This window comes from Palaemon carinicauda, chromosome 38, assembly GCF_036898095.1.
Source record: "Palaemon carinicauda isolate YSFRI2023 chromosome 38, ASM3689809v2, whole genome shotgun sequence".
NCBI classification, from domain to species: domain Eukaryota; kingdom Metazoa; phylum Arthropoda; class Malacostraca; order Decapoda; family Palaemonidae; genus Palaemon; species Palaemon carinicauda.
In genome coordinates this window covers 38,186,277-38,200,841 of record NC_090762.1, presented here as the reverse complement: position 1 = coordinate 38,200,841, position 14,565 = coordinate 38,186,277, and the positions used below count along the sequence as shown (strand labels likewise).

At 43.6% G+C, this 14,565-nt stretch overlaps 1 protein-coding gene across 3 annotated transcripts in view; it reads left to right on the top strand.

Annotated features, from left to right (window-relative positions):
- The window catches only part of LOC137630560 (exportin-T-like), a 146,371-nt gene that overhangs the window by 13,229 nt on the left and 118,577 nt on the right, over positions 1-14,565 (top strand). For all 3 annotated transcript variants that reach the window (XM_068362095.1, XM_068362094.1, XM_068362093.1), the window contains 2 exons: positions 4,588-4,702; positions 10,528-10,644. In XM_068362095.1, coding sequence (XP_068218196.1) covers positions 4,643-4,702; positions 10,528-10,644 — 177 coding nt within the window. In that variant the 5' untranslated portion in view covers positions 4,588-4,642. The remainder of the gene's footprint in view (positions 1-4,587; positions 4,703-10,527; positions 10,645-14,565) is intronic.

Genomic DNA, 14,565 nt, shown 5'->3' with positions numbered 1-14,565 from the left:
GACCAGGCTGACATGAGTCTTTTTATAATTTATATGTGACATATCTGTTTTTGATGTTAATAGTTTATATAGGACATATCTGTTTTGATGTTGTTACTGTTTTTAGAATGATTTATTGTTAATTTATTCTCATCATTTATTTATTTCCTTATTGCCTTTCCTCACTGAGCTATTTTTCCCTATTGGAGCCCTTGGGCTTATAGCATCTTGCTTTTCCAACTAGGGTTGTAACTTGGCTAGTAATAATGATAATAATGATAATAATAGTAATAATATGATACCAAATTTGACTCTTTTACAATCTTGTCTCTCAAAGAGGGAACATGATCCGGACAAATCTTTCTCATACATGTAATTGAGAAATACTAGAAAAGGACAGCTCCTTTCAGACATGGTATTTCTTATGTTTTCAAGGTTAGGCCACTCCAAGAGAAGGTTTCCAAAATTTATTTTGAGAGCCTATACATTCTCAGGGGATGCACCATCAGGGGCCCTACCTTGAAAAAGGGATTTTGACGAAGGAAAAATCTATTTCTGGGGAGAGACCTGTGGCGCCCGGTGAAAAGAGTCCTTCTTATATATCTTTTCTGATAAAACCTTCCAATTATACCAGAGAAAGATAAAAGCATGGAATGCTGAGGTTACTACCCTCGCGCGAGCACCTTTTGGGTGTCGTGTATAAAGCAAAGGCGCGTGAAAACCACTATTCACAGGTTGTCTTCCATTTAGTTAATTCCTTCGTCAAAGGGATGGGCCGATACAAAGGCCCTAGCCAACCACCAGCGCCACACCACCACGCCACGACGCGAGCGCCATCTGAACAACATCCTTCTTTTTGGAATCTTAAGTGTTGAATTTTTTTGTGGTGCTCTCGGTCTTTTCTTTCAATCGTGGATTTATTTTGTCATGTCCGAAGCTCCATCTTCACACATTCCAATGTTAAGTACCATAGTTTGTTTTGACAGTTTTTTATTGTACCGGGCTTTTGTTTTATATCCAGTATACTGTAGTCTGTTTTATTATTCCCGTCTGGCCTTTCATGGCGGCCATTGTTTGTTCACTTGTTTGGGAATTCATCTTTGTCTGCCCGTTTAGTACTCTGTCACTTAGGTTCTTGGTTAAGTCCCTGGCCTTATGCCTTTAGAACCGTTATTATTTTTTTGTGTGTTTATGCTCATGGTACTTTTTGCTAGCAAGTCCAGCCTACGAACGAGATAGCGATCTAGCTTTGTTTTTGTTTAGTACCCGCCCCTCCGAGGCGTTCGTCACTCGACTGTGCTATTTATTTTAAGTTTTAGCAGATGCTATTCTTCGATCGTAGTGTTATATGGATGTACATTTTTATTTTATACGTTTATAATAGTGTTGTGTGATTTTTAGTCCTGTTTTTGTGTCCAAGAGAGCGAGAGCTTGGGGTCCCCGTTTTCTGTTCGCAGTCACGAGTTACCCCTTTCTCTCGTTTTCTTTCTTAGCTCCGGTGGTTGAGCGGATTTCCCGTTTTCCGTTTTGTGCGTTCAACGGGTTCTCCCTCCCTCACCTCTCCCCCTCTGGGTGGATGATAACTTACGAGTTATTTATTTTTCGTGACTTTTCAATTGTTAGCGTTATTTTGGTCCGTGTTTCGTCCTCTCCCCGTTACGGCTCGGGAGTAGTTATGAACGTTTTCCACTCCGCCTTGAGTTCTACTCTGCCATGAGGGATTCTCAATGACTTTCGTTCTATTGTTATATTTATAAATTGTTTATGAACGTTTTCCACTCCGCCTTGAGTTCTACTCCGGCTTGAGGGATTCTCAATGACTTTCGTTCTATTGTAATATTTATATATTGTTTACTGCATGGGACGGGCTTCATATTGTTTAGATACGACCCTCCGGTGGCCCTTACTGCGGTCTCAGGCCACAGCCATATCCACAATAGCCATTACAGTATACAATTGTGTTTTTATTCACAATAATTATTCAGGACCCTTCTTCTCCCTTCGGCCTCACCGGGGATCGTAAATACGCTTTGCTATGATCTAAGCCTTAGCCTTTAGCTGCGGCTTGGCTTTTATATCTTTCACAATTGAATTATTAGCCACAATTGATTTATTCAGGGCATCTCATTATCCTCCGGCGTCCCCGGAGGTCGCCCATACACATCACACTTATTTGCCTTGCCTTTGGCTAAGGCGGCATTATTCAGGACATCTCATTACGCTCCGGCTTCACCGGAGGTCGCCCATACACTTAACACTTATATTTGCCTTGCCTTTAGCTAAGGCTGGTGTTTATATTTATTTTAAGGGCATGTCACTGCTTCCCCGACCCTCGGAGGTCGGCAGATTGCTTTAAGTTATTTATCCTTATGTCATTAACAGACATTAGGTAAATTACAAATATACAAACAGTTGGATATTATAGTGCCAACAATGGTATGGGGCGAATAGCGATTTAAACGTTTAGCGATTTAGTCTGTTAGTTTGTACTCGCCTCAGGAAGGCTCGGTTTAGACTATATCCTTGTTTATTGATTAAGTTGTCGTTATTCTTCGTTTTTGGTTATTACAATGACTAAAAAATAAAAAAAAAAATAAAAAAAATAAAATAAAAGCAATCAATTTTTTACTTTTCTTATATTATTGTGTGATGTTAGCTTTTTATTATGTAACCTTGAGAGTGAGAGCATAGGGTGCTCGTTTATTAGCTCGAGTAAGAGAGACGTGCATGGTCTTGTTACAACCTTGAGCTTCCACAAGAACCGATGAGAGGTGTAGATACTTAGTGCATAGGCTATACAGTGAATCCTCAGGGGAAGTACTGCCAGTGACCCCCTTGAACGTATGAAATTCATGATCCTTGCCACAACCTTAGCTTCCGCAAAACCACTTAGTGGCCCAAGTCCTTATTGCAGGGTTGTACAAGAGGCAGACCACCTTTATAAGTTACTATTTACTAGATTATGCCAATAGATTTTAGATACCTTTTCTTTAGGATATATTGTTGAGGCACAGCAATTAATATACAGTATATTCTTTGCCTTTACAGGACACTCAAATCTTTGTCATGGCCTGGTTTTCTCTGCATTGTAAGCGTATGAGAGACTATTCGTTTTCAGGGGAAGACTGCCACTGTTCCTCCTCTTGAGCACACGACGTGTATGATCATACTGCAACCTTGTGGTTCTGAAAGAACCAAGAGCCTATTCTTGAGACTCATGATCTCTTTACTATTGATGACTCTGGATCCCGTTAAGCGCACAGGCACCAGCTCAGCTGATGTAGCCCCCATTGAGTTTTCGACATCTTGGTCTGAAGCATCAGAAAAGGGATTTTGACGAAGGAAAAATCTATTTCTGGGGAGAGACCTGTGGCGCCCGGTGAAAAGAGTCCTTCTTATATATCTTTTCTGATAAAATCTTCCAATTATACCAGAGAAAGATAAAAGCATGGAATGCTGAGGTTACTACCCTCGCGCGAGCACCTTTTGGGTGTGGTGTATAAAGCAAAGGCGCGTGAAAACCACTATTCACAGGTTGTCTCCATTTAGTTAATTCCTTCGTCAAAGGGATGGGCCGATACAAAGGTCCTAGCCAACCACCATCGCCACATAATCAGCTCATATTTTATGAATCTGGGAGTACTCTTGCTGACCTTACCCTAATGCAGATAAGAATTACTTGTTTGTATCCGTTGGTTTTCATATGGTGACATGAGTCTCTTAATGCACAATTTTGGCTGTTTCATTTCCAGTTAGGTCAATAACTTATAAGGAACTAACACTTCGGCCTTTCCTCTTCACAAGCCTATGAAACTTGTGTACTTAATTATTTTATCTATCCATTCCTTAAAAGTATAGAGCATAAGGAGACCTTCTCTTGACAGAAACTTCCTTCCACCTAAGGAAGATTCCCCATATAAATGACTCTGAAGTTTGTATCTGCATAAGAATAAATTACAAATTTTTAATACAATTTGTATTTTTTCTAGCTATACAAACATGAGATATTTATATAAAGGTTTCACCTCATCCACCCACAAGTCGACCAGGATAGAGTAAAGCTTGCCTTGCAGCAGCTCGTAGTGCTGCCCTCCAGTGGAGCTGTCTAGTAGCCTCTTATATAGATCCCAATTAGTCACCTTTTTCTTTCTCTCTGGTCTAAGAGATTTGACATAGAAATAATCCCCATATAAATGACTCGTTTTCATAGCTAGGAAAAATACAAATTGTATTAAAAAATTTTGTTTGTCACAGATTTTTACTGCATAATTTATAAATTTTTTTGTTCTTTATATTTACTATGCAATTTATTTTATTTTTGTAATAATATAAATATTTTTTCTTCCCAGATTTAATCGGGCCAGCTCCGTAAGAGTTGAGCTTGAATCATTTGGGTGGTTAACCTTCTCCTCTTGATAATAATACAGCAATCATTATCTTGTATATATTCACAACTATGTGACTGAATTGAACCAGTTCACCACATATATGAACAACTACTGTATGCAGCAGTATAGCATACTCATATTTTATCAGTTTTATAAGTTTATGCTTCTTTATGAAAATATTAAATGAGAGTAAAAGTGTGCTTTATTTCTTTGCTTTCAGAATCACTGCCTAAATGAAGTAATTACAGAGTTTGTTCCAACCTCTCCCCAACAAGATGGATGCCCATATGCTTCAAGGCCTGTGGGCTCCAGAAAGCCATGAGCAACACACAAGGGTATGTATAATTTGTTTGTACACGTAATACAAACCATTGACCCTTATAGAAGTATATGACATGACATCAGCGAAGCTGAAACGACCATTACACTTTTAACAAGGTAAACATTGTTGCCAGGTTGTGGTTAAGTTCGATCCACCCGACTTGCAAAGCAACCCTTGCTTTGACTATTAGACTAGTTGCTTTCTTTATTGTATCCCAGTGTTTTGGAGCTGTTTGTGATGTCTGCCCCCAACCCAGATATGCTACTCTATCCTGACAAGAAGGCCGCTATATAAGTAAACAGGAGGTGGCCCCTCCTGTACTTTGTTGATTTTGCCAGAGGCATGACTATTTGCAGCTATCCTTTTATGGGGAGTGGCCTCCTATGCAATGGGCGGCATTCGCAAAGAAGAGGAGGAAGCATCTCAGGGGGATGCTTCTGTGTCAGAGAATGTCTCCAAGCTGATGCTGAAGAAACGCTTTTGCCTTCTCTTCTCTGTTATTGAAGCTGGCAGTATCCTCTGCAGTTTCTTCAGTGGCTCCGTCCTGAGTAACCCGTCGAGAGAAGGGAGATTTCACAAGCCTCTGTGAGTGGCTCTGAGAAGGTAGTTGTAGGGGGATAATGCACTCCTCTCTCAACCATCTTCTCCCACTATAATTACTGTTGATGACCCTGGAAAGAATTTTGATCTTTCTAAGTTTTGTCCTTCGGTTATCTCTGCTAGAACTCAGAAGTCTTCTACTTTTGGTCCCCTGCCGGTTACCCCTGTGAAGGAGGTGCCTGATGTTTTCATTACTATCACTGCTTTCCTTGCAAATGCGTTGTTTCCAGTGGTGAAACTCTTGACTTCTAGGAAGGAGGAGGAGTTTTTGTCTCCTGCTTGGGAGGTACTGCCACAATCTCCGCGCACAATCACAATCTCCACACTCACGATCATTGCCCACTGCTGCTCCGAAGAAGAAGACGAGGTCATGGTGATGGAGTCGGCATTGATGGCAAGCCTTCAGACTACATCAGGGATAGACCATTGGTTGTGGAGCTATGGCAGTCACCGTCTTAGCAAGACAGTTGGCCATCCAGTGGGCAAACTGGGTTCTCAAACAGAATAATGCCATGACAGGTTGATTCTCCAATTGTGGGATGTAAAGCTGCCTTTGGAAATTGTTGGTACCAGGTGCAACATCTCTGCTCCCACAGCAAGATGCTTGAGGCAACGGTTGTGAAATGGAAAAAGGCGAGTTATGATTCCCTTACCCATCAGGCAATAACTTACAGGAGGAAAGACATGCCGGTAATCATGCACGACATGTCTCCTGGCTTCTACAGTCAACTTTTCTTGGTGGAGAAGTTAACAAGAGGATAGAGACCAGTGATCTCTCTCATGATTGAACAAGTTTGTTCAATAAACTCTGTTCAAGATGGAGACGGCCAGCACAGTTCGGGTCGCCATCAGGATAGGGACTCCTTATTTAAAGTCGACCTGAAGGGTGCCTACTTCCAAATACCCATCCATCAATTGAGTAGAAAGTACCTCCGCATCGTCGTTAGTGGAGTGGTGCATCAGTTCAAAGTCCTGTGCTTCAGGCTATCCACTGTGCAGCAGGTGTTTACTCAAGTGCTCACACTTGAACGGGTTTCGTCTTGCGATATCTTGACGATTGGGTTATCCTGTCATCCTCAAGGAGATGGTTGTTCCAGGATTAAGATATGTTCTTAGGTTTTTGCCATGATCCCCAATTGGAAGAAGTCTTGTCTCAAGCCCTAGAGAAGGACAGAGCACCTGGGTATATATAGAGATAAACAACGGGGAGGTTGCATGATCTTTCATACAGTTCAACGTTTGCTGGCAAGTTAGTGGGAATGTTTTCTAGGATACCTTTTGTTGTTGAAGAAACTTGTTTCCCACAGGCGCCTTCACTTCATCAACAATCGTTACAATGGTGTTTGAAGTATCGCTGGTTAGCCATCTGCAATCCTCTCTACTCATTGGTTCCTGTGAATGCAGATAAGAGCTCAAGTAGTGGTTGTACAATGGAGACCTCCCCTGAGGAGTGTCACAACTTCCCTCCAGAGATGCTGTTGGTCACAGATGCATCAAAGGAGGGATGGGGAGTACACCTGAGGGGCAACGTCTCCTCGGTACTGTGGTCCATAGAAGAGAGAGGTCTGCACATCATCCTGCTGAAAATGTTAGCCTTGCAAGCTTTCCAAGAGTCATAGATGGGATATTTCTCCCGTCAGAGCCTCTCTTCACTGGGAAAAGCACCTCTTAGTTGTGGCAGTTGAAGGCTATTGCTCAGCTGTAAGCTAAGTTCTCAGACTGAAAGGTCCTGGATTTGTTCACCTTGTGAGAGCTGTCTATGCTGAAGAGGAGCTTCTAACTGTGTTGCCCTCTAGGGGAACTTGGACCGGAATGGGATGTCACAAAGGTCCTCATAGCTCTTGATAATATCATGCGAACCCATTAAGGATGTGTTAGGTTTCAATTTGACACTTAACATTGTATTCCTGCTTGCTCTAGCCTCGGCGAAGTAAATCGGAGAGTTACAAGGCAACTCGTATGCTATTGGTCATATTGAGAGTTCGGTGATTTTTGTTTTCCTTTGTCCCACAGTTTGTGGCAAAGACACAGAACCCGTTGATCTTGGATCCTAGATTTGAAACTTTCTCCATCACCTCTCTTAAAAAAGTGAGTACCAATCAAGACGATCTGCTACTTTGTCCCTTGATGGCGATGAGATGTTACCACAAAAGAACTAAGCTATGAAGACTTGAGCACCAGAGTCTTTTTTCTGAGCTTTAGAAATCTCCAAGAACATGGCCTGCTTCAACCACCCCACAAGCACTTAGGACAAAGGTAAAAGTGAAGGTTAGTTTGCCTATTGGGTGAGTGGGATTTACCCGCCACTCTGCAAGCAACAATGTTTACCTTGTAAAATTTGTAACTGCTGTTTCAGCTTTGCTGATGTCATGTCATACTCCTATTAATAGTCTCAGGGTTGTATGGTTAGGAGATATACAAATTGCTTTAAATTTATGGTGTTTACATTGACAATTACATTTTAGTATATGATAATAACAAATACATTAACGTAATTAAAAATTTAAAAATATGTTGTTACACTGTCTTAGGATTCACAAAAAATTGAAAGTATATTGAACTTGAAAATCACTTTGTTCCAGTGCAAAATATAAACCTGATGTATTATTTCGGCGAAGCTGGAACCAGCCGATAAGCTTTTTTTGTCAGGGTGTAACTACCCACTGCTAGTATTTTGAATATTTAGAAAAAAAAATGGAGGACATAGTGGACGGTCCCCTTAAGTGCACTCGGTCTCCTGTTAACCCCTTTACTACAAGGCTGCGGATCCGCTACTCAAGCTATATACAAGAATTGACACTATCGGATATACTGTACTTGCTCATCCTTACTCTAATAATCTACATTTCCTAGTTTATTTGTTTTCTGCTGATTACAGAGTAAATTTTTCAAAAGTTTGCTTTATTTTCCATTGTATTTCACTCATTGGCTAGTAAGTACTCTTCACAGACAAACTCGTCAAAACTTGAGGAAAAGATAAAGAATACAGTAGTGTGCATACAATATCGTTCAAATAAACTAGAACTTTATTACAAAGTAGAAATAGTTTTAATTCTCAGGATAGATTGATAAATGTTTTAATTACTCAACTAACATCCCATAATTATGCCAAACTGTAGATAGATACCAGCAATTGAAAGTACCTGCTGAATAGTGAAGAATCATTTTATTACTTTAACCCTTTCACTGCGGAGAACGACTTTAGTTTACTCAGATTCATAACCTTTCACTGCGGAGAATGACTTTACTCCACACCGCGTAAGAAATTTTGAGCTTAGCGCCTTTTGTTGACGATTTATCTGGCTTCGACATGCTGCCATCTGTGGCCGATTTTATGAACTACCCACTCTCTGAAGCTCTCGTCTTTCTTCTCCCATTTACTCTATGATTTTGGTAATTTTTTGTTATTTTTACGTTGTGTCAACATGAAATTATGATATATACAGTATGCATGTTTTTCTATATAAATCAATGTTATTCATAGAGTTATCGTAGTATCATGCTTTCCAAGGTTCGTTTAGCATAAGTAAAAGTTTGTTTACATTAGAGCTCAACAGTTGCCATGACAACTACACAAATAAAAACGTATTTCATAGTATTGGATGTTCAAAATGTGACAGATAATGGTGTTTTCAGAAATCAATATAGAAATTAACTTAATTAATTGAATAATAGTCAAATAACAAACACATTCACAAGAAAAGAAGTTTCGTGTTTTAAATCCGAAGCTTTGTTTACATTCGACAGCTGACGTTCAGTCTGTTAGTTGCCTATCGGTCCCTTTATTTTTTAACAGCATAATTTAGTGATACAAGTTGTTAATAAAGACATAATTTGTTTATAAATACTTGTTTCACAGTATCATAAATTTCATATATAATTGTAAATTATGGTATTATTATACTTTTAGCAAAACATTCGATATTGCTCTGCTTTTATCAGTCAGCTGACTTTGTCCTTTTAATTTTTCCCTTTAACTCTGGGTTGAAGAATTATCTTTATTTCTTTTCTTTTATATGTGTGATATGGCCTCTACTTCTCGCCAAGTATCTTTAAAAGAAACAGTAGTTACATATAAAGTGAAACTTCATAAAAAAAGTGACAGAAATAGACAAGCCATGTGATTATGTGGAATACAATAAGGGAAGTTGATAATTTTGATCAGCTATGCTCAACATATGCTTACAAAAGAAAGAGTCAGAAATGGTACCAACCAATTTGGCATTTTATCATTGAAGCCGTATTAGTAGACTCAAACATATGCTACAACATTCAGAATCCCACTTTTAAGTTGGAAAAAAAGAAAAAAATCAGGGAAAAATTATTAACACTACGTTAGAAGGGTATAAGCGGAGCAAAACTCAAGGAAAGGGTACATTTTCAAATGCGATAAAATCTAAACTAACTGAAAGGCATTTTCCAGCTCAATATGTTGACAAAAACCCCAAACCCCAATGTATTATATGCTCTATCTTGCCAAAGAATTGCTTGATGAAAGGAAAGGTAAAGGCGAATGTATAGGAAAGCAAACAACTTATTTTTGTGATCAAATTGTTGAAAAGCCCCCTCTTTGTATCATTCCATGTTTTGAGACATATTTACCTATAAAGTGTACAAAAAGCATTACTAATGTAGAGAATAAATGTATGAGTCAATGATAAATTGGGTTGAAGGATTATTAGTGGAATTGATAAAATCATCTTTGGAAAGGAATTTTTGTGATTTTTTTTTAATTTTTACCTATTTATCAAAGAATTTAAGGCATAAAGAGATAAACTCAGGTGAAAATATTGTTAAATCCTAAAAACAGAAAGGTTATGGAACACAAAGTTAGTTTTATTAAATTTTGAGCATTTTGAATCTTCAGTGAAAATGTGCACAGAGCTGTGCAATATCCTATTTGAATATCCGCAGCGAAACGGTTAAGGAGGATTGCAGACACTAAATCATGGCAAAGAAACATGAAATAGCTAATGAATTATGAAATAGTGGTGGTTATGATACTAGAGAAGATAATCCTGAAGAGCAGATGGTAATTGAGTTATTTTAAGGCGTAGAGGCCTCACACTTTATGAGACCACCACATTCTCTCTGTTAGACAAAAGACCTCAGTTCATGGACATTTGAGATGAAAAATGTGGACACATATATGATTGATTGGGTTGCAATGAAGCAAGTTTCTGTAGATATCCTGGAAGTTACTACTGTATCTTTATCCTTATATCATTATCATTTCAGGCTCTCGAATACCTGCAGAAACTTCGTGAAAGCAGTGACGGATGGCAGATGTGTGGAGCAACACTTAGTACTGGTGGAACTCTCTTGGATGAGAAAGTCAAGTTTGTTTGCCTTCAGGTATGTATTACAATGATGAGGTTAGCTAAATAACTTCTGTATAGAAGCAACAGCTGTTATACATTTGATCTTTGTTCCTACACGAACATAAATCCTCATCCTTTAATAGGAGTTTGCTTTCAGGGAAATTGGATACATCTGTTAAAACTTTTAACTAGGTGGTGGTAGTTGCTGCCTGGTGGTTGAGAAGCCCTGTCACCCTACAGGCCACTGAGCTCCCACTTTTGTTTTCAGTTACCAGATCATGCAGACTTACTATTAGTGCTTTTAACTGGCAGTTGTTCAAACACGAGGTACTTAACTCGAACTACTTTCTTAGGAGTACCTGGGATCTCCTCCCATCAGACCAGAGTTTTGTGTAGTTTACCCTACTTCTGTTTTCTGTGAGGGCTAACCTCAGGCGGATAGATACGTGCCCTGAGGCTAAGCCCGGGTCAGAGAGCTTGGGTCTCGACCCTCGGTAAGTTCTCTGGTCGCGTCACGATATCATCTCGACACTCTCCTTAATCTCAGTGCGACCCTTGTGTCCCCGACCCCTTTGTGTCCCGCGTGGTCCCCCACGCGGTATCTCTGTGCTTTCCCTTTGTGCCCTCGCGGTCTCGCGTGCTAACCCTGTGCTTTCCCTTTATGTTTCCGCATTCTCGCGTGTTAACCTTGCGCTTCCTTATCCTTTCCCGCTACGTTCCTGTGTCTTGTAGTGTATTGCTAGTGCGTGATGGAGCACCCCTGCCGTTATCCTGGGCCTATGGCCGGGAAGTCGTGTGGTGCGTTCCTGTCCAAGCCGGAGGTAGACCCTCACTCCTTGTGCTCGTCGTGCAGGGGCAGAGTGTGTTCCCGTCGGACATGTGTCCAGAGTGCGAATCGTGGAATGAGGTGCAGTGGGTACGATTCGGTACTAAAAAGAAGAAGTCTTCCAAGAGGTCGCCCAAGAAAGCTAGCACCTCTTCTCCCTTGACGTCACCAGGAGAGGCTTCAGAAAGAATTTCTCTACCACCTTCCCTACCCAGAGTAGGGGACGAAGTAAGTCCGGTGCGGGGAAGAAGCCAGTGGCTCTTCCCCAGGAGTCTGTTCTTCATGATGGTGGGGTAGCAGCTTCATTCCAGGCAAGTGGGGGGCCTGAAGGTGAGTTTAGTGGGGGTCCTAGAGACGCTGCCTCGGTGCTCGCGGGTCACGTCTCTTCGGATGACCCCATGTGGAGTAAAAATGTGCCTGCCTCTTTGCCCGCATCATGGGCATGTTTTTCAGGTTCCTCCGCAGCTGAAGGCGACCCCGGGAAGGAAGATTCACCGACGTCAGACCCCCGCGAATGGATACCTCCGAGGATGCCCTATAGGTCTCCCTTGAGGTTGGAGGAAGGCCTTGGCACATGGTTCCCCAACATAGAGCGGCCACACTCTCCCCCAGCGTCGTCGGCTTCATTACCGGACGAGTTTCTGCTGTCTACGCCCTCCGTGGTCCATCAAGTCATTCAGTCACCGGCGCTCCACACCTCTGCCCCATGGACGGGTTACGCAGGGTCTTCGGATTCATCGGTAGCAGGGGCCTCAAATTCCTCGGAAGGTGAAGCCCGGACGAAACACCGTCGGGGGCGTGAGAGGTCCCGGAGAAGGCATTACCGTTCTCGCTCACGCTCCAGCTCTCGCCACGGAAGAAGACGATCCAGGTCCCCCAGGAGGAAATTTAGGAGGAGCGGATCTCGGGTGAAGATTGGATGGTCATTCCCTGCAGTAAGCTCTTGGACCTTACTTCGGTCCCGAGCACTTCGCGTTGGCGCCCTAGAGACAGGTCTCCTGAAAGGTTCACCTCCAGCCACAAGCTCGAACCACGGAAGGACTCGGCCTCTCTGACCTCCGCGGACAGGCGTAAGACCGCGAAGGTCCCGACTCACTCCGCCCAGCGGAGGGAGTTGCCCCTTCGGTCAGGCAGCCTCGTCTCGCCCTCCAAAGTAGTGCCTCAGCGCCTAGAAAAGGAGAGACGGCTTCCTCCGTCGGGCAAGCCCACGGAAGCCTGGTCCTCCACAACAAAGGACAGACCTAGGACGGAGGCCCGCGCCGCCACGGCAATGCCCGTCCTACGTCAGGAACCCTACACGGAGGCACCCGTCAGCGAAGCGCCGTCTAGAGAGACAGGCCGCCAGACGTAGGACGCGGACGACAACGGAGAGGGCGTAGCAGCGGAGGACTCGGCATACAGGAGGGTGATAGGGCTCATCAAGTGACACCACAGGATAGAAGAGCCCGAATCCTCCGCCGAAGATGCCTGGCGCTCCAGCCTCAATAGGCTAATGGAGGCCCCCGTCCAGCAGAGGCCTTTTTTGGCGCTTCCGGTAGCCAGAGACGTGAGGCTCGGTAGAGCTCACGTCAACAAGATCGTGGCGAACAATGCAGAGGTCCCTAAATCACAGAGTTCCTCAAAGTTGCTCCTGGGACTGAAGTCCCAGAGCAAGTTTTACCTCCCAGAGGGACAGCGACCTGGGGCCTGCAAGATGGAGCCTTCTCTCGAAGTATTAGGCCAAGGGGCCCCAGAAGACAGAGCCTCGTCAGCCCCAGTCTGCTTCTCTCAGTTGGAGGCGACGATGATGGAGGAGATGGCTAAGGACCTGGCTAACGTCTCCTCCTTGCTGGACTGGTGGGCGTCCACCCTCGTAGGAATCCAGTCCTCCTACAACCTCTCAGTCCCGGGGAATCAGGCTCTACTGAAGGAGTTAATTATCTTGTGAGGTAGAGCTCTGAAGTTCTTATCATACCAGTCCCTAGCCTTATCAGCCAACTGGGTTCTTAGAAGGCGGGACACTGTCCTGTATAAGCTGTCCAGGAAGATTCTGGACAGGGAAGCGAGGCTTTGAGGAGCCTGCCTCTGTGGGACGACACACTCTTCCCCCTGAGGCGGCGGAAGAAATTATGGAGAAGGTCCAAAAGCGTAAAGACGTGGGCGAACCTAGATCCCAGTCACTACGGAGACCCACGTACAGAAGACCTAGCCAGCCCAGGAGAGACGTCCCAGCAGCTCCTTGGTCGCAGTCTTCGCAGCCCTCCCGTAGAGGAGCAGCATCAGCCCCGGCCTCCTTCAGGACCTCCTACTCAGCCGCAAGGAGAGTACGTACAGGTCGATCCTCCAGAAGGAGATAAGGGGAGAGGCCCCTACTCCTGCCCAAACCTCAGGTGGGGGGATGCCTCAGACGTTTTTGGCAAGCATGGAAGAACCACGGGGCAGACCCATGGACAGTAACAGTGTTAAAGGAAGGGTACAGGTTACCATTCCTAGCAGAACCCCCGCCTCTAATTCCAGACCTTCGGGCGGAGTGGTTAGCTCCCAAGGACCCCTTGAAGAAGACAGCCATGCAAGAGGAAGTCTCAACGATGCTTGCGAAAGGAGTAATGGAAACGGTACAGGAACCAAGCCCGGGCTTCTACAGTCAGCTCTTCCTGGTGGAGAAGGCAACGGGAGGCTGGAGACCAGTCATAGACCTCTCAGCCCTCAACAAGTTTGTGTGCAAGACCGACTTCAAGATGGACACCCCGAAGTCGGTCCTGGAATCCTTGAGGGAAGGGGACTTCATGATGTCCATAGACCTCAAGGACGCATATTTCCAAATTCCAGTTCACCCCTCCAGCAGGAAGTACCTTCGGGTGAAATGGGGTGCCCAGACATTGCAGTTCAAGTCCCTCTGCTTCGGACTGTCCACAGCACCTCAGATCTTCACGAGGGTCTTTGCAACAGTCTCAGTTTTGGGCGCACGAATGGGGCATCTGCCTGATTCGTTACCTGGACGACTGGTTGCTGCTTTCATCCTCAGAGGAAGCACTGAGGGAACAAGGTGCGGAACTACTGCAGTTCTGCAAGATTCTGGGCATCACCATCAACCTGGAGGAGTCTCATCTGTCACCCTCCACCAGGATGACCTACCTTGGGATGGTTCTA